We start from the raw sequence: 21,908 nt of genomic DNA, 5'->3' as shown, positions 1-21,908 counted from the left end.
AAATGGTGTCCACATACTTCTGGCCATGTCGTGAACTCCCACAGTGTGGTAAAGTGACAGTAACTGGGACCATCCTCTTAACCGTATGCACTTGGGTACTTGATTCGCCTCTGTGGTGCATTAGCACTTCACATCAATTTGATCTCAAGTAATTCCAGGACTGGGAGTAGACTGTATGGGTCAAAAAAGCAACACACACACTCAACTTAATCATGCAGTCCTTGACCCTGCAGCGGCTAGAGGATGCATCTCCCAGATCAGCACAGCGGCCCAGCAGATAAGAAATGATGAATGCAGATTGTTCTGTGGCTGACACTATCATCAGTCTATAGTGACTTAGTAGCAGCAGGAGTATGCACCCAGGGCACAGAGCCTCCGTGACTGATGACCACTCCCTCAGTATCCTCAGCCACATACCAGTGGCTGCCGTGTATGAAAACCAAATACCAATCTTCTAGCAAACGCCTCCAGAATTGCTTCTTTATCTCTGTCTGCAACTGTATGACAAACGGAGCCATCAGAATGCCGCTTTTAATCTATTAGTATTCCTCTGAAAAAACTATTTTATTTTTGGCAGTAAAAATAACACAGCAGTTGATAGAATTAATTTGTTGATACTAGAAATAAATTGTCGTGGACTCTACTTTATAGCATGGGGTAACTATGATGGCATGAACTCCTTACTACTCATTGTGCACCTTAGGGTAAAAGGGATTGTTCACCCCAAAATTAAAATTCTGTCATCATTTTTCAGTGGAATACAAAAGAAGTTTAGCAGAATGTCCAAGCTACAATCTTCCATACAATAAAGTGTATGGGGTCCATGAGCTGTCATTCTCCAAATGGACAAATAAGTTCCATAACAGGATCATAAAAGTAGTCTGTATGACTTGTGTACTATATTGTGAGTCTTCAGAAGCCATATGATAGATTTGTGTATGTGTAACAGACTTAAATTTAAAAGGAATAAACCCCAAAATAAAATGTTTGTCATCATTCACTCACCCATATGTTGTTACAAACCTGTAAGACAAAACAAGATGCAAGGCACAAAAAAAGATGCAATGAAAGTGAACAGTGACTTTGGAGTTAAACTTTGTGGGGTTGAAAGTCTGAAGGCAGGAAGGGGTGATTAACACCCCGTATGAGCTGTGGCACCATGCCCACCTCGGGACTCGAGTCTGAAGCCAGTGCTGAAGCGGTCTCATATGCATCAACCCGAGCGGTGCGACCACGGCCGAGGAACCATAGACGGCTGAGGTACCTGAGCACCTGGTCCCTGTGAGTGCATAGTAGCTCTTGAGAGTGAGCTAGAATGAGCCAGTTGTCGAGGTAGTTGAGTATGGGGATGCCCACTTCCCGTAGCGGGGCAAGGGCTGCATCAGCGAATTTCGTGAAGACGCGAGGGGACAGGGACAGGCTGAAGGGGAGGACCTTGTACTGATATGCCTGGCCGTTGAACACGAACCGTAGGAAGGGTCGGTGTCGAGGCAAGATGGAGATGTGGATGTATGCATCCTTCGGGTCTACCGTCGCAAAACAATCTTGATGCCGAACGCAGGTTAAAATCGGTTCCTGCGTGAGCATTTTGAACAGGAGTTTGTGTAAAGCCCGGTTGAGAAATTGCAAGTCCAAGATTGGCCGCCACCCACCGCATTTTTTGGGTACGATGAAGTAAAGGCTGTAGAAACCCTACTTCATCTCACCTGGAGGGACGGGCTCTATCGCGTCCTTGAGTAGCAGAGTTGTAATCTCAGCCTGTAAGATGTTGGTGTTTTTGCAGCGCATCGAGGTGGAGCGAATACCGCTGAAACGAGGCAGGAGCCTGGCGGGGAGGGGAAGGTGACTGCGTCCAGGGAACCAGGACTGAAGGATTTTGATGCTGGGGCGCCGTGAGAATGGCACACACCAGCTGGATGATCCAGGTACACCGCTCTTTTATTGACAATGTGGGTACCGTAGCCCGAAGGGGGTGCGGCAAAAGAAACGGCAGGGAACGGCACCCTGACCCGAGGTACCAATTGTCAAGCCGTGAAGGCTGTGGGGAGGACGGAGGGTTACAGGCAAGGATGTCAGCCATCTGCGCGTCGGCCTCAGACTGGGCGTCCTCTGCGTCAGACGCCTGACTGCTTTCCGATGCAGCGGCGACATCATCATCCAATTCCGGGGGCTCAAAGGAGAACGCGGGGTGGCCGTGAGGTGAGGTGTGCTCACCTCGAGCCTGGACAAAAAAATCTGATTGACAGACACACGCCCGCTTCCCTTTATACCATGTGCCTGGGGCGGGACAAGCAAATTCTGTTTCAATTTCTCATTGGCCTTTTCTCAAGTTCAGAGGTACGTGAGGCTCTCAAGAAAGATACCTTGTGTCACTTAATTCGACACAACGTCGAGTGAGTGACAGAAGTGGATATAGGAGAATATCGCTTTATGCCATTATTCTGTTCACGGAACATCATGCCTTAAAAGCTGTGGTCACCATTCACTTTCTTAGTATGGAAAATAGCAGTTTGAACATTCTACCATAAACTACTAAAATATTTTATTTGTGTTCCCAAAAAGAAAAAAGTCATAAAGTAATTTTACTGTAAGCTAACTGCATAGAAGCTCTTGACTTGCTTCCTGTTGGAATTGAACCAACAACACTCCATCAACCAGCCCTGAGGCTTAACCACAGCACCACACCACCAACACACTAACTTCTCACAGTTAACAGCTAGGGGGCATATTTTCCTTTTAGAGTCCATTTAGTTGCTATGAATTAGCTAATTGATGTGCCAAATCAGTTTATCCAGCATCTTACCAGGTGGCTATTCCTATTTCTTACTTTTAGATTTATGTAATTTTACTCACAGTCATGATTATGTCCCCATTGAGTTTCTCCCCGGCTGCTCTCCCACAAACCGATGAAAAAAGATTTTGTGTCTCTCTCACACCTCTTGATTTATTAATGCTACATTCCTTTTTATCTTTCTCTTTTAAATAGCAATGTCCTGCTGTAATGCACTCCCCGCATAAGCAGGTATATTGATAATTTTCCAGATTATGTATCAAATATGTATGATCATATGCGTCCCCAAATACAATTAAATTTGTCTTGGAGAAAAGTATTTTATTTATGAAAAATCCATCATTAGATCTGTCTTTTTTCCTTCAGCTCCTAATGCAATGCACTGTTCGAACTCCGGTTCAAAGAATGGAATTATTTATTTATTGTTTGTACACCAACACTTTGAGCAACTTATGAAATAGAGATGCTCATGGCACTCAGCCACACGTTCGTCCAAATCCTTCTCTCTCGTTTTTTTTCTCTGTCACTTTATCTCTCTCTCTGTTGCTTGTATATCATTCTCTTTCTCTCGATACACTACAGCTGTTGTTTTTCCTTTGTCAACTACATACATTAGGCTATTATCTTGTAAACCCAGAGCTTTCAAAGTGCCTTTTGTGTGAATTGTGAAATCTTTGAGACTTACTGTACTGTACCTACAAGGGACGTTTCTTCTTTTTTCTATTCTTTCTTTTCACTTAAATTTTTTTGACAGTATGATTTTGGTTAAAGGGGTCATGAAATGCTTTTTTTTATAGTTTTATCATCTTCCCTGAGGTCCACTGATAATGTTCGTAAAGTTTGTAAAGTTTCATTACATTGATAAATAAGCATTCAAATGTCTCAAACAGATTAAAGTTAAATTACGAAGAGAAATTATTAGTTTAGCAGAAATTCAGGGGCAAAGGTTGATATTGCCTAATATTTACGCACCTAACGCTGATGATCAGGGCATTTTTATTGATCTTGAAGGGATGTTGCAAGCCACTGGCACCCCTCATGATATAAGCATGAAAGAAGTCCCTCATTTCATCTGTTGTTGATTGCTCAATTGGAAACATCTTAGTTGCAGATCACGCCCTGGTCAGTTTAGAGGTGTTGCCACATAAGGAGAAAAATAAATCATATAGTTGCCGCTTTAATGTATCCCATTTGCAAAATCCTGATTCCCAACAAATGTTAAATTCTGAAATCAGTGTTTATATGGAGACCAACTGGTCCTCTGTATCCTCTGTGGGCGTGGCTTGGGAGGCACTTAAGGTGGTTCTTAGTGGTCGGATCATACAGTATGCCTTATTCATCAAAAAATCCAAAGCACGAGAACTTGTGAAGTTGGAAGAGAATATTAAAAGTACCGAGACAGAACTGAAGCGCCGAATGTCATCTGATGTCCTCGCGGAAGGTGGAGTTTTTGTTATTTAGTCGAGTCAGGGGACAAAGCAGGAAAGGTTTTGGCTAGATATATAAAGCAGAGAGAATCTTTTTCTACCATTCCCTCACTGAAATCTCCTGGTGGTGAAAATTTTACCTCAGCCATTGATATTAATAATGCTTTTAAAGAATCCTATCTTGATCTTTATAGTTTAAAATCTTCGTCTACTTATGAAGATTTTAGAAACGTTGTGGAACCATTAGATCTCCCTAAACTGACGACTGAGCAAAAAAAATATCTTGATTCTGAGATAACCTTGGAGGAGCTTGACGAGGTAATTAAGCACCTTTTTAAGCAAGGTTCTGGGCCAGATGGTTTTGCCACTGAATTTTTGAGATCTTATGCATTTGGGATTGGGGGGATCTGTTTGTATATGTTTTGCTTTTATTTGTTTAATATATGAATCAATAAAAAAAATTTAATCACAAAATAATAACAATGGTATCATCTTGTATAGATGTTATTTTCGCTGGTTCCCTGTATAGCTCCCTTTACAGACACAGGTTTCAGTGTGGTGGCATGATACAACGTTTGCATCCGGATGAGCTGGCAAGCTATCTCCCAGACAGTCTGTGTGTTCATAAGGCATCTCCCGCTGAGTGCTTTCTCATAGATCAGAACAGAAACCATGGAAAGGCATTTCATAATGATGGAGAGCTTGGACTTTACTGTCTCACAAGAGCAAATTGCTTTCTGATAAGAATGGAGAAATCGTTTACTCACAGTAGAGTGGGGGCTTCGCCATTCACATACTCGAAATGAGAAATGATTGAGTGTGGAGAAGAATGCAAAATCTCTCTATTGACTGTAATGGAACAACTACACAAGATGATACCATCCACTAAATGGCATTGATTACATGCGATCATGTGGGTGCATTCTGCCCGTTAGCCGCTGTTGTATAATTTCTCTAATGCCATTTTCATCTCTATCAAAACTAAATTAATGGGGGTGGCATTTTCTTGCTTCATACAAGCTACCATGAAATTTAAGCTCTAGTTGGCCTGACATTTTTATTATTATTTAGGGTCAAATCAATGAACTTAAAGTCAAAAATTATCCCATCCCGAGCCAAAAAGAGCATCAAAAGTGTTCTGAAACTCCTTTTATAGTTTGAAATACTTTCAAGAGAGATTCAAGTGAAATTCAATAGATGCTATAAGAGACGTTTTGCACCATCTTCTAATCAAATGCAATTTCAATATAAAATGTGATCCATGTAGTTCTATGACTGAATGAATTCCATAAGCGAAATCCTGCAGTCGGTTAGATACTCTTAAAAAGAAACAAAACACATGGGGATTTTATTAATTTAGACGCAAACAACATCTAATGAAAACCAACACTAATTAATAAATCGCAAAATTAGAATCCTCTGGGTAAGACTGTAGGTATTTTTGGTGTTGACGTTGTAAAACACGTTTTCAGACAGTTCTGTGAAACACTGCAAGGTAAGAATTCTGAAAGATGTTAGAATATCTGAAAATTCAAAGAGAATACAGCAGTCCCCCTTTTCTCCAGACTGTCATTTTCTTTTGCTGTAGTCATCTCAGAGCATATGGCTGAAGGATTAGAATGCATAAGTTCTCATGCTGAGGTGAAAAATGATACGAATTCCTGCAACGTGCATACTAAGAATATTTACCTGGCCTCAAATTAAATATCTTTAGAAAAATGTACTAAACCAACTAAGAAATGCACAACTTTGACACAACACATTTATCTGTTAAAGATAAAAACAAATTACTCACATTTTACAAAGGCAGACTCATGCCAAACTTAAACACTCTTTTTCAAATTGCAGAGAGAGTTGGATGTTGAAATATTTCAGTCTTCTAGATGTAAATGTTTACGCAATATCGCATTGCATTTCATAGCACACCAAAGTGTTTTCACTCAGTCACCATTATTACTTATGAACACATTATTTCTCTTTGAGTTGGATATAATGTGGAATGATATGTTGTCCTTGTCATCTCTCATTTGCTAAATGATCCATCCTCGGTTAATGGAAGATTTCTCACAGTTTTTATACGCAATAAAACTTCTCATTGTCACACATCCACCGGACTCCCTCTCTCACGCCACACTCTGCTCCCTCTCCCTCACTCCATCAGTTACCTCCTCTCACTCGCCTGAGTGTTAATCATGCACACCTGCTGCTCATCATCACCCTGTTTGGACTTGCACTTAAACCTCACACCAGGGCTGGACTGGGAAGAGAAATCGGCCCGGAATTTTACATAGCCTGTTTATCAACTATCTGCTCTGGATGTGCAAGATAAGTGACTTTGAGAACTCTGAGTTTGCATTATACCTCTAAATACTGACCTGCTCCTCAGTTTATGGATGTTACATGTCTTAAACCTGGTTTGAAGTTTGTTTCCTGTTTTGTCAAGGATTGGACCAGAAATGCAGATGAAATCATAGTGGCGATCAGTTGGTCGCCTTCTACCTTCGTTCTCTGGTTTTACGAAAGACTGTTGTTAATAAAGCACTATACCTGCCTGTGTACACACCTCGCACTACTTACCTGGTTGTTCTGTTCAATAAACACCCACACCTGGGTTCATCTCCAGTTCCTGTGTTGGTGTGCCATTACACTCAGAGGGTTCTACAACTGAAACATTTTGAGTGGGATTAAAACATCCAAACATTAACCCTTTAGTATTTTATGTATAATAATGCATCAGTTTTACTGCAACTAATTGTGATCACAATTGCTTTTAACTCGTAATACCTTTTTAATTTACTGACCCTGGATTCGTAAAACCTGATGGAAATCCTTTGTATTTAATTACATATCATAAATCCCCTTCCAACGTCTTAACTGGAAAGTGAAATGCAATCAAGTATACAATTATATTTGATTTATAAGCTATTATGGGTCTTAAATTAATAAAAGTAGTCTTCGTTATAATATAACAATATTAATCCTTTGACCTTCAGTGCTAGGAGTAAACCTTTTAGAAGTGTGATTATATCATATGATTATTTATACATTTTTATGTCTGAAAATGTGAGATCACAATGAACTGCATGCTTGTTGATTAATGTGGTATAAAATTATCTTCACGAAAATAACGATGCTTTCCCTTTAAAAAGCATTTTATGTCAATTTGTTTTGTTTTACTTTTAATCTTAATTTAAAAACGTACAACTAAAGTGTGTATAACATTTTCATGTACATCTTGAAAATACTTGGTAAAATACAGTTATGATCTGCACTTTAAAGTCATAATCTTTTGTGTATTAACTATAACATGGATTTTGAGGATTGAATGCATTTATTGATTTATTATACTCATGTGTGAATAGCTTGCCACCTAGTGGAGGGGTCTGGATGTTAAAGCTGGGGAATATGTAGTCCGAAAAAGAATTTAATTTCATGACTTTCTTGAAGAATTACAAATAGCGCATGATTGAATATAATTTTTAAACCTACATAGCAGTATTTAAATCATGCATCAAGGGAATACAGATGATGGCATATAAAATCATAGCAGACAAAATGTGTGGATTTGGCATCACATAACAATCATATTTCTCATTTAAGCCTTTTACAATACATTTTTTAATAAAGTTATGCCTATAAAATGTTAACGGTAAACAGTCCTCCATTGTTTCCAAATTCTTTCCATTTTCATCTTACGTATTCACCACATTAAAACGTCACCTGTCTGTAAGACAGAATGTTCTGTAAAGCATCCCAAGACAACATGAATGTCCATCAAATAAATTGTTTAACATGTGTGTAAACAATCACACTTATCAATAAAAGCCACAAGTGCATGTGGTTTGGTCCTGAGGAATGATGCACTCGGATTTTGTTTCTTTGGACGTGATTTTTTTGAGTCAGATTAAGGACAGTAGGACTAGGGTTTGAGGTGCATATAAAATCACTAACTGCTTAAGTCGAGATAAGTGCTGAAGTGCAAGAAACACTGACGCTGGAACATCATGGTTCCTGAAAGAGACAGGTGGATTAAAAAGAAAGTTAATCCACCTTTAACATGTGCACATATACAGCAGTGTGCCTCCTAATGCCAACACTTACATTTGATTGGAAAAGCAGCACAGTTTGAGGTACTAGACTGGTATTAGGGAAGCCAGCAGAGGGTGTTCACCCTGTGGTCTGTGTGGGTCCTAATGTCCCAATATAGTGACGGGGACACTACTGTTTAAAAAGAACATTCTTTCGTTTGAGACGTTAAATCGAGGTCCTGACTCACTGTGGTCATTAAAAATCCAAGGGAACTTAAAGAGTAAGTGTATAACCCCGGTGTTCTTTCCAAATTCCCCCCCATTGGCCCTTATCTATCATGGCCCCCAAACAATCCCGATCCCTAAATTGGCCACATCACACTACTCTCCTCTCCACCAATAACTAGTGTGTGGTGGGTGTTCTGGGGTCCATTCAGGTGGATGCAGCACACTGGTGTTGGTTGAGGAGATTCCCCGTGCTTTGGGTGCCTAAAAAATGCTATAAATGTAAATAATAATTATTATTATTACTTATTTAAACATTTAAATCTCACCTCACTTTTAGGGTCTGTGCCCAGTTGCATAAAGCACCTTAAGTGTAATTTTCCCCTTAAGATCACCTTAATGTTTCTCTTAAACTTAAGGGTGTTGCAGGGAATAACCCTTAAGTGTTACTTAAAGGGTAACTAAACCCCTGCTCAGAGTCTGACTCCACCCACTAGCAATATTTGAAAAATGCTTGAAAAGTGGGCAGACCCCAGCGGGGATAGAGGGGACGAACCGAGGGTGGGGCTGAGCCGGGGGGGGGGCGTGCACCTGAGACCCATAGTGACAGATTAATTGACAGCTGCTGTCAGACTCTAAAATGGAGAGTGATTGGAGTGACGCAAGTAGCTTTGCCACGGAGCGGTCTTTTGAAGTCGAGGCCCTTTCTCCCCCACCTTCGCCTGAAGTGGAGGAGGGTGAATTGTCTGTGGACACAGGGCCGGAGCCATATCAATTCGAGCCGCTGGCTCAATCTGCGGTTTTAACTCCCTGTTGAGCATCCGAGTGCGCATTCACCTTCACTCGCGTGCAAGAAAAACAAACGAAACGCTGTTCAGTGATGTTTATCCTTTTAGCAGGATTTTTATTTAGCAAGCTTCACTTGAACGTAACATCAGTTAGCTGTTCTCTCAACTTAGAAGAATGTGACGTAAAGTGTAACGTCATCATGTACAAAACCGTATACCTCCAAATAAAAATATACAGGTAGTCAATACCGTAATACAATGTATAAGGGTGCAATACGTTTAACACTCCCGCATCGCGAACGCGCGTTTGTCGACCCCAGAGGATTAACTTTAGCCTAACCATAAATTGTGATTCAAATATATATGTTCACTCACCTCAAGACGCCGCTGAGGTGGTGGAGTCCATGCAGGAGGAGTAGCGTTTGGCACTGCGTCGCTTTTCAGCGCGAGCTGTTTGGAGAAGCCCATTTCCACCTCCATTGCGTTGGAGAAGCAATCCCGCGTAAAATGCAGTTTGCACACTCCTCCAGCTCTAGGCGGGAACTCGCGGTCTTCCAGAACAAGGACGTGCAACCCCTGGCGCCTAATTTCCAAGTCTGCTGGAAAGCTATACAGTCCAGCAGTGCTGTTGCAACCAGAAACACTACACCTACGTACCATCCTGACCACTGTACTAAATACAGATAATCTACGCTAACTTGAAGCTATCCTAACCGACGCAATACTATGCTACTAACTAACTATGCTTCTAACAATACTACACTAACAAATATGCTAATTAACTACCTAGGCTACACGAAATAATCTAAATAACTATATAAATGCTATGCTAAATAGATGCTAAAACACTCTATCCTGATCATTTTCAGTACTCGCAATTCCAACTCCTGACTCGCTACAGTGGTTTTGACGAAGATGGTTTTTATACTGCCATGGGCGTGGTAGCTCGTACCAAGGGCGTGGTGGTGAGCTGGAACCTGCTTACGTCAGCTGTCACCGCTTATGTCACGAAGTACCGCAAACAGCCAATAGGAAAATTCAACTGCAGTAGCCACCGTTCAACCTGAAGAGGGCAGCACTCAGACGTTTTTACACCATATATTGTAGAATTAAAACACTTTATACACAAATGTCAAAAAAAATTACTTGGAATCAATGACCAGTACTAATAAAGCCCCATTCTTACAGATCATTAACTAAAAAAAAGTTGGTTTAGGGTTTAGTTACCCTTTAAGAAAACGTTAAGTGTTGTCATTTTCCAAAGTATTACCTAAAATTAGGAAAACTTCTTAAGTATAGGTTAAGAGTTTCAAGGTTTATAAAAAAATAAAAAAATAAAAATAAATAAAAAATAGCTGGACGCGGCGCAACGCTATTTTGTATTATTACAACCTCATATTACTGACACAAGTACTTTTGAATTATGCAAACTTCACGCACGCTTTTCTTTTCTTTTTTCTTTTTTTTCTTTTTTTTTTACTTTTTTATTTTTATTATGCAATATAAAAATAACAAATACATATACAAAAAAGAACAATGAGGGTTACATTACACTTTGACAAAGCTTGTTATATTAGTTTATATGCATTACACCATAAAAATAATAAAAATAAATAAATAAACAGCAGAAAAACATGTCCTTTTTTTTCCTTTTTTTTTCTTCCTTTCTCTTTTTCCCTTTTCCTTCCAAAAAACCATGTAATAAACATAGTCAATTTTGCACAATCATCACGCACGCTTCCTAGTAGCGGTATATACGTCAGTGACGCACTCTTTACGCGACTAGAGACGTTAGGCGCGCTTTATCCTGGAAAATTCAAACGGGTCAGAATGGTGAGGGAGTTTTTTCCTTTTTTATATCAGCCGTATTTTTACAAAACATCTATTCTATTATCACAAATTCACCTATATATTATGTTTGGGTTCATTTTTATTTCAATCGCTGATACGCAATTGGTTGTTTTACACGAGAGGTCGATGGATAAGTGTGCATGGGTTATTCTTGTGTTATCTTTAGTAATCTGCACACCAACTAACTTTCTGAAGTCTTTAGATTTGTATGTATTTGTATCATATAAGTGATTCATGTATCAATTTTTGTTCTACGGCAGGTTGTGCACATTGCAGATTCACTTTACTTATAGTGTTGGATCACTGATGCTGTAAAAGTCACTAAGTTTGTAATTTCGGTAACACTTAACAGAAGTGCATCATACAATATTTCAGGTTGTATTTTTCGACATAAGTTAACTACATTATACTCAACTTAATATATTCATATACATCTGACATTAGAAGTCGTATGTCAACATTAGCTAATGCATTATGAACTTACACTAACTAAAGATCGATTGTATATTCAAAACATTAACCAAGATTAATAAATGCAGCTGTAAAAAAAAAAGAAAATTCGTTTATGATACCTAATGCATTTACTAATGTCATCAAAGCTTAGAACTTTTGTAAAGTGTTGTCACAATTTCAATACAAATTCTGTCAATCTGATACTTTGTTGAAGCATTCAGATTTATAGGAGAGAAGAAGCATCAAACTGCATATTTTTGTTGCGATTCTTCAGCTAATTAGTTCTGTATTTCTTGTATCTTTCTTCTTATAGGACTTTATGAGATAATGGATCATAAGGGGAATGTAAACAGACTGGCTTTCTTTGAACACAACAATGTATCATCCACCAGAAGACTATTTCACTGTTCCTCAGGTCCCTAAACCTGGTGACATGATTACACCAGTCAAAACAATGCATAAAACAGGTCGCAATTGGGTTCCCAGTGTAACTGGGTCAGGCAGAAAACTTTCAAACCGAGACATTGTGATGAACTCCACAGCACAGTGTGCCGAAGAACACAGCCCAAATATCCCCTGTGAACTCAGCACCATCAATGCCACTGCAGAGGTTGCCCTTGCCAACGCTGACCTGATGCTGAAAAGGGCCACTGAGACGCCAGCAAAGATTTTTGCAAGAATGAAGGCAAAAGTTCAAATTCAAAATGCTGTAGGAAATGAGGTTGCCTCTGAGCCTGTAAGAAACAAAGAGAAGTGTAACAGTGCCCCTTTGAGCTCCAAGATCCAGTACTCACAAAAGAGGAACCCCAACCAGGAGGCATATGTTTTAGCCCTTTCTCCTCCACGGTCACAGAAAGAAGTTCCACAGGATGAAGAGATGGACTTTCCTAAAGAGAACCGTCCCATCAATGTCGAGAAAGTGCCTGGCAGGCCAAATGAAACCTTTAATACAGAGTCATTTATTGGTTAGTTTTTCTCTCTTTTTTTTTCTTCAGATTTATTTTACATACTGTAAACAGATTGTTATAATTGAATCCTATTAATATAATTTTTTTATTATTGTTTGTGTATCTAGAACCGTATGTTTTGCTTGAGAAGCTACCCGGGGGTGTGTTTCCTGAGATGAAGGCAAAGCAAAAGCAATTTCCAGAGATAAATATTTTCAACAAATACAGACGTATGATTTTAATGTCTATAGTTTTACCCTTGCAGTTACTGTTGTTGGACGTTTGTATTGAGTGAGACACAATCAGTCTGTAGCAATGTGATAAACTGCAGCTTGTTTTCATTTGTTTATTCCGAGCCTCCTGTGTTGGAGAGGGTGCTTTCTGGTGAGAAATTAGCTCAACTTTTCAGTTGATCAGTTATTGCAGCGGTTCAAAGGACGTCAAAAACTTTTTGTTTTACCCTACCCTGCATTACTCATCATTTATTACAGTTATTTAGAACAATTAACCATATGCACTTGGTTCAAGAGGAGTCCATGATCTTGAAATCCAGGCAGAAATAGATAACATGATAATTAGTCTACGATTTTACAAAACAGAGGTTACAAACAGAGACTTACTGACTGTTGAATAAATCATTTAATCATGCAAGTTATAAATTAAGAAATGTAAGACAAACAAAAAATGCTAAAGATGACAAAACATGGTTTAAAGATTGAAATGGGAACAACAGAACATTATATGAAGCCTTCACAGTTCTACTAAAAGGCAGTAAAAATTGCAGACTCAAAACCAGTAATTTAGAATTTATTTGTTTATTAGTAATGCTTACATTTTACAAAGTTGAAAAGTTTCATTGCTCATAGCCCTCTGTAATGTGTGATTGCAGGTGGTTGTGCTGTATTTGGTGAGAGAAGCACTTTGACTGATTCAGCAGAAAAAGATAACACAGAAGATGGCTCAAAAATGGATGTTTCCAGTAGTCCTGGGTCTTATACCCTTTGCCAATCAGAGTCTCAGTCAGAGTGCACAGATCTGGTCCCAGGACCTCCTCAACCCCCTCATAATCTGCTAGAGGATCCTCTCCTGCAGCTCTCTCCACGTGTCTTGATCCCACGAAAGCAAGCATCCGTGATTCAGTCTAAACATCAAGGTAGACTAATGGATTCAGATGAAGGAACCGACGTAAGTAAAAAACAATGAAATTCAAAATCCTTTGGTAGTTCTTTAATGCAAAAATAATGCAATAATATAATTATTTGGTGGGTTATATAATGTAATAGGCTTTTGTTTTTATTCTGTTGAATTGACCCTTTTTCTGTATTAATGCTTCCAAACAAATTCAGCAATAGTATTATATTTTTACATTGCTTTTGCATTTTAGGTGAGAGGGATTCGTTTAAAAGACTGGGTTTTGAAACTGCTCAACAAAGACCTTGTGGTTGACGGTATTCGGATGTAAGAATTACTTCTACATTTCTGAATGGCTTTTCTATATCTTTAAGGCTTGTCACACGGTCTAAAATGCACTACATTATAAATTGTTGAGTTGATACATTGTATGTTGTATAACACATCCACAACATTAAAGGTACTGTTCACCCAAAAATGAAAATTAGCTCATCATTTACTAACCCTCATGCCATCCCAGATGTGTATGACTTTCTTTCTCCAGCAGAACACAAACAAGATTTTTAGAAGTATATCTCAGCTCTGTAGGCCCGTACAATGCGAGTAAATGGTGGCAAATGCAAGTAAAATGTCCAAAAAGAATATAAAGGCAGCATAAAAGTAATCCATTGGTTGAATCCATGTCTTCAGAAGCAAAATGGGTATAGGTGAGAAACAGATTCGTATTGAAGTCTTTTTTTTTTTACACAAAATCTCCAATTTTACATTCTTCTGTTTTAGGTTTTCATCACCCACTGGGCATGATGGAGAATTTATTGGAAAAAAGGACTTCAATATTAATCTGTTTCTCATGCACACCTATCATATAACTTCTGAAGACATGGATTTAACCTGTGTTATGGATTGCTTTTGTGCTGCCTTTGTGTTTTTTGGACAAAGTTTTGTTCACCATTTATGTTTATTTACATTCTTCTCAAAATCTTTGTGTTGTGCAGAAGGAAGCCATATATATCTTTGGATGGCATGAGGGTGAGTAAATTATGACAGTTTTTTTTTTAATTATTTTTAGTTGAACTATCCCTTTAAAACGATAGTTCATCCAAAAATGCTAATTGTCATAATTTATCACGTTAGTGTTATTCCATAAAAATATGACACAAAAAGAGATGTTAGGCAGAATCACTATTCACTTTCATTGCACCTTTTCCCCATCTCTCTCTGCCTAACATCTATTGTGTTCCACAGAGAAACAAAGTCATATGGGTTTGGGGCAACAGTAGAGTGAGTAAATGTTGACAGTTTTTATTTCTTGGTGAACTTGGTGAAATCTCTTTAATGTTACCGTAATAGAGTTTTCATGAATACATGAAAAGAGCTTATACTTAATGCTTGTGATATCACTATTCAGTCTTCTATGTAAACCCAGAGAAAGGTTAGCTGTATGATTTCATGCATTATTTTAAATATTTTGATGGCCTGAAATGATTTTGTTTTACACATATAGAGACACTAAGATACCCTGGCATAGCAGTTTTATCACTGAAAGAATCTCAAGTAATGTGCTTAAGACCACATCGGGCAGAACATATGTGCTTATTGGGAGAATGGCTAAACATCCCAAACCATGTAAGATATAATCTTTTTATTTTTTATCATAATAAAATCTTTTAATTTTATCAGATCTCATTACTTTGATGTAGTTTTTTTATTGTGGTATTTCCCCTTTCCACAGCATTTCCATCCTGGTTTTTAAAGAAGTTTCTATTTGGGTTTCCAAAAATGTGGAAGGAGTACCTGGGTCAGTTTTTGATTGAGCATGCTGGGTATGTTGCCTCTACTCCTTAATTACCTATGAAGAGACAACATTAATTTATTAAAATAAGAAACTGGGCATTCCATTAAATGATTTGACTAATTATTTTTTTAGATCCCAGAAAACTCAGAAAGATGACAACAGTGTGAAACCTTCCAAAGCCAAAAATCAACAGGCCTCTAAAAAGTCAACATCCAAACAACCCAGGCTTCAAGTCATTACAACATGTGAGTGTATCATTTCACCAGTAGGGCTGTACTTTTACAGAAGTAGTGTTAGCAAAGAATGACCTGTACACTTCTATCTGAGATTGACATTCGTTGTTGATATCCAGTCCTTTACTTTATATCTTGGTTATTGCCTACTATTTTAAATCAGAATGTTTGGAATTCCAATTGAAATATTTTGTTTAAACTCTCTTCACATTAATATATTGACGTTTTTGTGGTACAGCTACAATTACTCCCACTGACAGCATACTACAGGGTAGTGCAAAGGTGTCACGCAGTGGCCGACTCATCAAACCTCCTTTGGAATATTGGAAAGGAGGGAGGATTGTTATGGACTCTGACATGAATGTCACCATTCATGAAGACTACGCTACCTCAGTGGCATCCACGGTACTCATTTCATTGAGCAGTGTAAACAATGTCTTTGATCTCTAGTGGCATTGACAATATTTTAATATTGTTGAAAGTAGGCTATTTATTAAATTTGTTTTTTATGTAGCCCAAGAAGCCAGTAACTATGGCAACAGCACAAATCACAAAGGATCAACCAACCATGCCTGAAACTCTGAGAAGAGGTAAGATTTGTGCATTGATAATTTACTTATACATTTGTAGTGTATTGTTTTTTTTTAATTGCAAGTTTTCACAATAATTTGTGTTTTTTTACAAAAGGGAGGCATAACACATCTAGCAGTGAAGATGAATTGTCAGTACCGAGGAGGAAGATCAAGCAGCATTCCAAATCCCAAAGGAGGGACCCATTTCAGAGCAATCCATCTCCAACAGAGAGCACCACTGCACCATATAATTCTGCAAGAGGTCAGAAAGCATTCACAGTGATGGCTTCTAGCTCTAACTTAAGCCGTGCAGCTAAACAGAAAGCTGTTGAACATAGTCGGCCTCAAAGAACCTCACTCAAGGAACATCTGTCAAGTTCTATAGAGGAAAACACAGCATGTTCTGGGTCAGAAATGACTGAGAAGTACACTAAAGCTGTTTCAGTCAATGCTACATCTGACCAACATTCTCATTGCCCACTTGTACGTGGGATGTCCTCTGATGAGCAGAATACAGGCACTGAGAATGATCAGAGGTTAGTGCGCAACAGCAAGTCCTCCCAAAAACGAAGTCAGGGTGAACTGCGCTCCATGCCACATTCTGACTCCGATAACAATTCCTTGCGACGAAGTTCTCGCATATGCTCCAGAGTACAGTACTCCACAGACTCAAACAGCTCTTTTGCATCACCAGACCCTGCAAAAACATCACAAATATGTACCGGAAGAGGCTCCACTGACCATATATGGCTAACAAAACCTAAAACAAATGGGGTCACAAGCCACAAGGAACAAAATAAACCAGATGAAGTTAAAGTTTCACGTAGACCAAAAAAGATTACTCAGAAGTTTTCAGATAATTTTTTGGTCCGAGATTCTGTTGATTTGCCCTCTGATAATGATGGAGAGAGAGAACAGCAAGACAAGAGGGCCATATTGAAGAAAACAAGGCAAAAGAAAGGTTCAGGTAAATCCAAACTCAAAACAAATGGACACTTGGTTTCCTCACTGGACATGCATTCTGAGCAGTCAGAAGATGTGGAAAGTGTTCATCATAATGTTCCAAATAACAGAAGATCAAAGAAATCTGACACAGAAAAAGCAAGCACCAGATGCAAAAAGGCACACACAGAAATCAGCAATGTGAATGAAGATGATGCATTAGATGGAAAATGGACAGAAGAAGAGCTACAAAAACTACAAGAGTAAGCTTTAATTTGTCCATGTCAAGGTCATATTTGGAAAGCATTGTTTTGAATGCCAATACAGATTTGCCTTATATGAAATATGTTGTACTGATTTCTCAAAAGGGGGGGCACCAATATAGGTATCGCATACATCCTCGAAAATGGGTAGTTGCACCCTTGTCTACATGCACAGTTATAATCCAAGTGCAACTAGTTTTTGCATAGTCAAGCTACTTTCTTCTTCTCTCTAAGTATACCTGACACAATGCATAATCGAATATTTTAGGGAAGGACATCAGCTGACAACATGTTAAATACATATTGCATGTCACCTAGGTATGTTGCAATTATTAAATAATCATCTGATTATTGTGCACTTAAAATTCCAATCACATTTTAATGCCCAAATAAGGGAATTTTAAGCGAACACGTGACCAACGGGATGTTTGTGTGTCATTTAGTTGAACTCCGAGCTACAATGATCAGAGGCTTTTGCAAATATGTAAAAATGACTTCTTAAGGTATATGAAGCACACATGCACCTTAAGATATATGGCAATTGATATGATGATTAATCATGAAAGCCCTAAAAGAGATATTTAATTGTCACAGCCCTTTAACAGACAATTAATCGTCATAATCACTATTATTTGTTTTGACAATTAATCGTAACAGCCCTAATGTCACCCCTGTCTTTCGGAGCATTTGCACTATGGCGAGGCCAGAAGTGGTCTGATTAACGTGTATACAAGCTGGCCGAAGCCAAGCTACAATCACATTATATAGGCCTGTTTGTCCAACTTCACAAAAATTATACTGGTATGACATTTTAAAAAGAAAAATGACTGTTTTAGTCCTACACATATTGCATGTAATCATGACGGTTTTTGTTTCTTTGGACAGGGCTGTGAATTCATTACCTAAGCACAAGAGTGGTTACTGGGTAAATGTTGCCTATTTTGTTGGCACCCGTTCAGCTGAAGAGTGTCAGGAACAGTGTAATGCCCATCTAAATACAAACAGAAGACCCAGAAAAAGACCACAGAAGAAACCAACTACAACTGTGGAACCAGGTACTCAAACATTATTGTACAATCCAAACAGTTATTATACATTTTGTAAATTGTGGACGTTTTCTGGTGACTAAATCCATGTTATTCAAAAGGGGAAGAGCAATGCCTCATCTCATATTTTGCTTAACAGGAAAGGAAGTTGTTGAAATAACTGCTAGAGCAGGAACGCTTAAAAGGAGACATCAGATGAGATATTTTTTGGATCACATGCCCAAAGATGACCATGATGATGTCTTTGCCAGCTCACCTATGCAGAATAAACAAATCAAGGTGCTTTTTACATTAATTGCTTCAGAGTCAACCACACCAACTTAGATTGTTTATGAATCGTGTAGACATGATAAAGCACATTGTTTGAATTACCCCCTCGACCTAACAAATTCTAATTTGGCCGTTTTAGCTGCCTATAATGTCTGCAAATGGAGAAGAAGAAGATTTCAGCCAGCTTCAGGACCCCGAGACACCGAATTCTAGCATAATTTCTGCTGTGAAGACCCCTCAGTGTCTGCACATCAGCCCAGGAATGCTGGGATCCATTAATAAGTATGTTTTTATCCTAAGTGGACTACCAAATCTTTTCATGCTTTAGGAGAATTCAGTGGGCGGATGTCGAGTGCTCTTGTCAGGTTTATTGCTTCCTTTTTTCTTTTTACATTGTAATTTTGTTTCAGGTGTCTAATCTGATTGTTTTATTCTTCTTTTTTTTTTAAGGAACAACATGGACAAGTACATTTTCCATCTCAAGAATAAACGGAAAGGACAGAAACAGGGCAAAAAAGCGGCACTAATGGTAACAAAGGCAGTATAAATAGTCCACTTGTTTTTATCATTTTCCAATTAGTGATCAGTTTTATTTATTGAAACATAATAAACGTTGCCTTTAATGCAACATGTTTCTTGTATAGGACAAACTTTCACCAACTCCAGCAGTCAAGAAGACCCTAAAGAGATGTGTTGGTATGCTAATTTTGATATATCTATGATAAGAGTGCATATAACTAAGGGTTGAACAATGCTAAGTGTAATTAATTTGTTTTTTTTCATCCATGTAATTTATTACTTATTTTAATTTGTTCTTTCCCTCTTTTTTTCAACAGCTGAAGATGATGACTTTGTTGTCTGGAATATGCTCTCAGATAAGGAAACTCATTTGAGAGGTGATGACAGTGATGAGGAGGATGATTACTTTATGGAATATTGTTGAGTTTCACTATTATTGTTCAGTATTTGTAAAATGTGTCTTTAATCAGCTAGTTTCCTTATGATGAGACTGATTTATCAGTACAGTGTTGGCCGTCACTTATTTTTACAATATTTTAGGATTACCAAGCATCCATTTGTTTTAAGTGCTATTTGGGTTGTGGTAAAAGAACTTAACTCCAGAATGAATGCCAACATTCTGGAGCAAACAAGTCAGCTCAAATTATGAAATTTTTTTACATGTAAAATGTACTTTTTAAAAAGAAATGGGTTCTTCAGCAATGCAGATTTTCAAAGTGGGTTATATTGTGTTTTTTGGGGGGGTTCATATTCTGAGTGGATGTTATGTCATCAAATTGTAATTAATGAAAATAAACTCAGTATAAAGTTTTGATGCAAAAGAGACAATATGTTCTAACTAATTACCATACAAGTTACTTTAACAACTTAAAATGCAACATTTTAAATAATTTTATTTGATTTGCGTTGTAAATAAATATATAAGCAAATGCAATGTTTGAACAAATAAAACAATCTTTGTCCACCATTTGTAGTTAAGGAAATTTTGGCAGAACTCCTGAGCTATCAATACATTTATGTCAGTTCTGCACTAGAGCTGTTTAGTTTTATTTTTTTCTTTATTTTACAGCCATTATTTTTATTGGAAATAAATTTTTGAAAAATGTTCCATGTGGGCTTTATTTTTCTTTTGTGTACAGGGTTTTTACAGTGCTAAAGGACATTAAAAGTTAAAGCCTTTAAACTCTGGTAAGAATGAACAAAATTATAGACAAGCTGGGCTTCTCTGGGAAACTAGAACTAGGTGATTAAAGAATAACAAAAGGACTGATATATTACAGTGCTGTGAGAAAGTATTTGATTCCATCTTGATGTCTTCTGTTTTTGTGTGTATCTCATACTAAATTATTTCAAAAATTAGAACAAATCTAGCACAAAACAAAGGCAGTCTGAGTAAACACAAAATAACGTTTTTAAATTATAATGTTGTTTATTGAAGCAAAAGGTATTCCAATATCAACTGGGCATGTGTGGAAAAGTATTTGCCCCCTTAGTTATTAAATCCCCAAATCTAAAACTCCATTGATAATGGCGTTCAGCTGGACTAGACACACCCAGGCCTGATTACCACCAGGCATGTTCAATCAAATCAACACCTAAATATAACTTTTTCAGCAGCATGAAGTAGGCAGAAAGGTCTCACCCAGTATAGCACATTGCCATGGTAAAAAATATATATATATATATACATACATATATATATATGATGATGAAGAGGAAAAAGGCGATTGAAATATGTCAGTCTGGGAAGGGTTACAAAGCAATTTCAAAGGCACTGGGACTCCAAAGAACCACAATGAGAGGCATTATCTCCAAATGGAGAAAATTTGGCACAGTAGTGAACATCCCAGAAGTGGCCGACCTTCCAAAGTTCCCCCAAGAGCACAGTGATGACTCATATAGGACGTCACAACAAAGTTAAGGACAAAATCCAAGGAAGTGCAGGCCTCTCTCGTATCTGTAAAGGTCACTGTTCATGACTCCACTAACAGAAAGACACTGGCCAAAAATGGCATCCATGGAAGAGTGGCGAGTTGAAAACCACTATTAACCCAGAAGAAACATTAAGGCTCGTCTGAATATTTGATGATCCTCAAAACTTTTGGTAGAATGTTCTGTGGACTGAAGAGTCGTATGTGGAACTGTTTGGAAGAAAGGGGTCCCATTACATCTGGCATAAATCAAACACTGAATTCCACAAAAAATACATAATACCTACGGTCAAGCATGGCGGTGGTAGTGTGATGGTGTGGGGATGCTTTGCTGCTCCAGGGCGACTTACATTTATTCATTTGGCAGACAGTTTTATCCAAAGAGACATACAAAAGAGGAATAATATACCATAAGTTATTCATCTTAAGGAGACAGTGGTACAAAAACTGTTACATTACAAAGTTTCACTAGCATTAGAATAGTATTCAAGACAGATTAGTGCAACAAGTATATTTCTAATTTTACTTGTTTTATCATGAGTGAATGGTTACAGTAAGTGCTAATGGAAAAGATGTGTTTTTAGACATTTTTGAAGACAGAGAGTGAGTCTGTTTCTTGCATTAATTGAGGGAAACATGAATTCTGCTCTCTGCCAGAACATCCTAAAGGAGAACGTTCGGTCATCAGTCCATGAG

The 21,908-nt window shown here is 38.1% G+C and overlaps 1 protein-coding gene across 1 annotated transcript; it reads left to right on the top strand.

Moving 5' to 3' along the window:
- Positions 1-11,025: 11,025 nt before the first annotated feature.
- On the top strand, positions 11,026-20,346 carry LOC127656684 (mis18-binding protein 1-like). The gene is made up of 17 exons (XM_052145120.1): positions 11,026-11,092; positions 11,877-12,528; positions 12,639-12,740; positions 13,400-13,695; positions 13,895-13,968; positions 15,146-15,267; positions 15,374-15,464; positions 15,569-15,681; positions 15,908-16,074; positions 16,184-16,259; positions 16,357-17,446; positions 18,332-18,501; positions 18,632-18,771; positions 18,902-19,044; positions 19,213-19,291; positions 19,407-19,458; positions 19,599-20,346. Exons 2-17 carry the CDS (start codon positions 11,940-11,942, stop codon positions 19,703-19,705), a joined length of 3,411 nt encoding a protein of 1,136 aa, XP_052001080.1. The 5' UTR covers positions 11,026-11,092; positions 11,877-11,939; the 3' UTR covers positions 19,706-20,346.
- Positions 20,347-21,908: the final 1,562 nt, after the last annotated feature.

The sequence above is a fragment of the Xyrauchen texanus genome, chromosome 16 (genome assembly GCF_025860055.1).
Source record: "Xyrauchen texanus isolate HMW12.3.18 chromosome 16, RBS_HiC_50CHRs, whole genome shotgun sequence".
Lineage (NCBI taxonomy): Eukaryota > Metazoa > Chordata > Actinopteri > Cypriniformes > Catostomidae > Xyrauchen > Xyrauchen texanus.
Note: the sequence above shows the minus strand (reverse complement) of the source record. Positions and strands in the feature narration are given on the sequence as shown.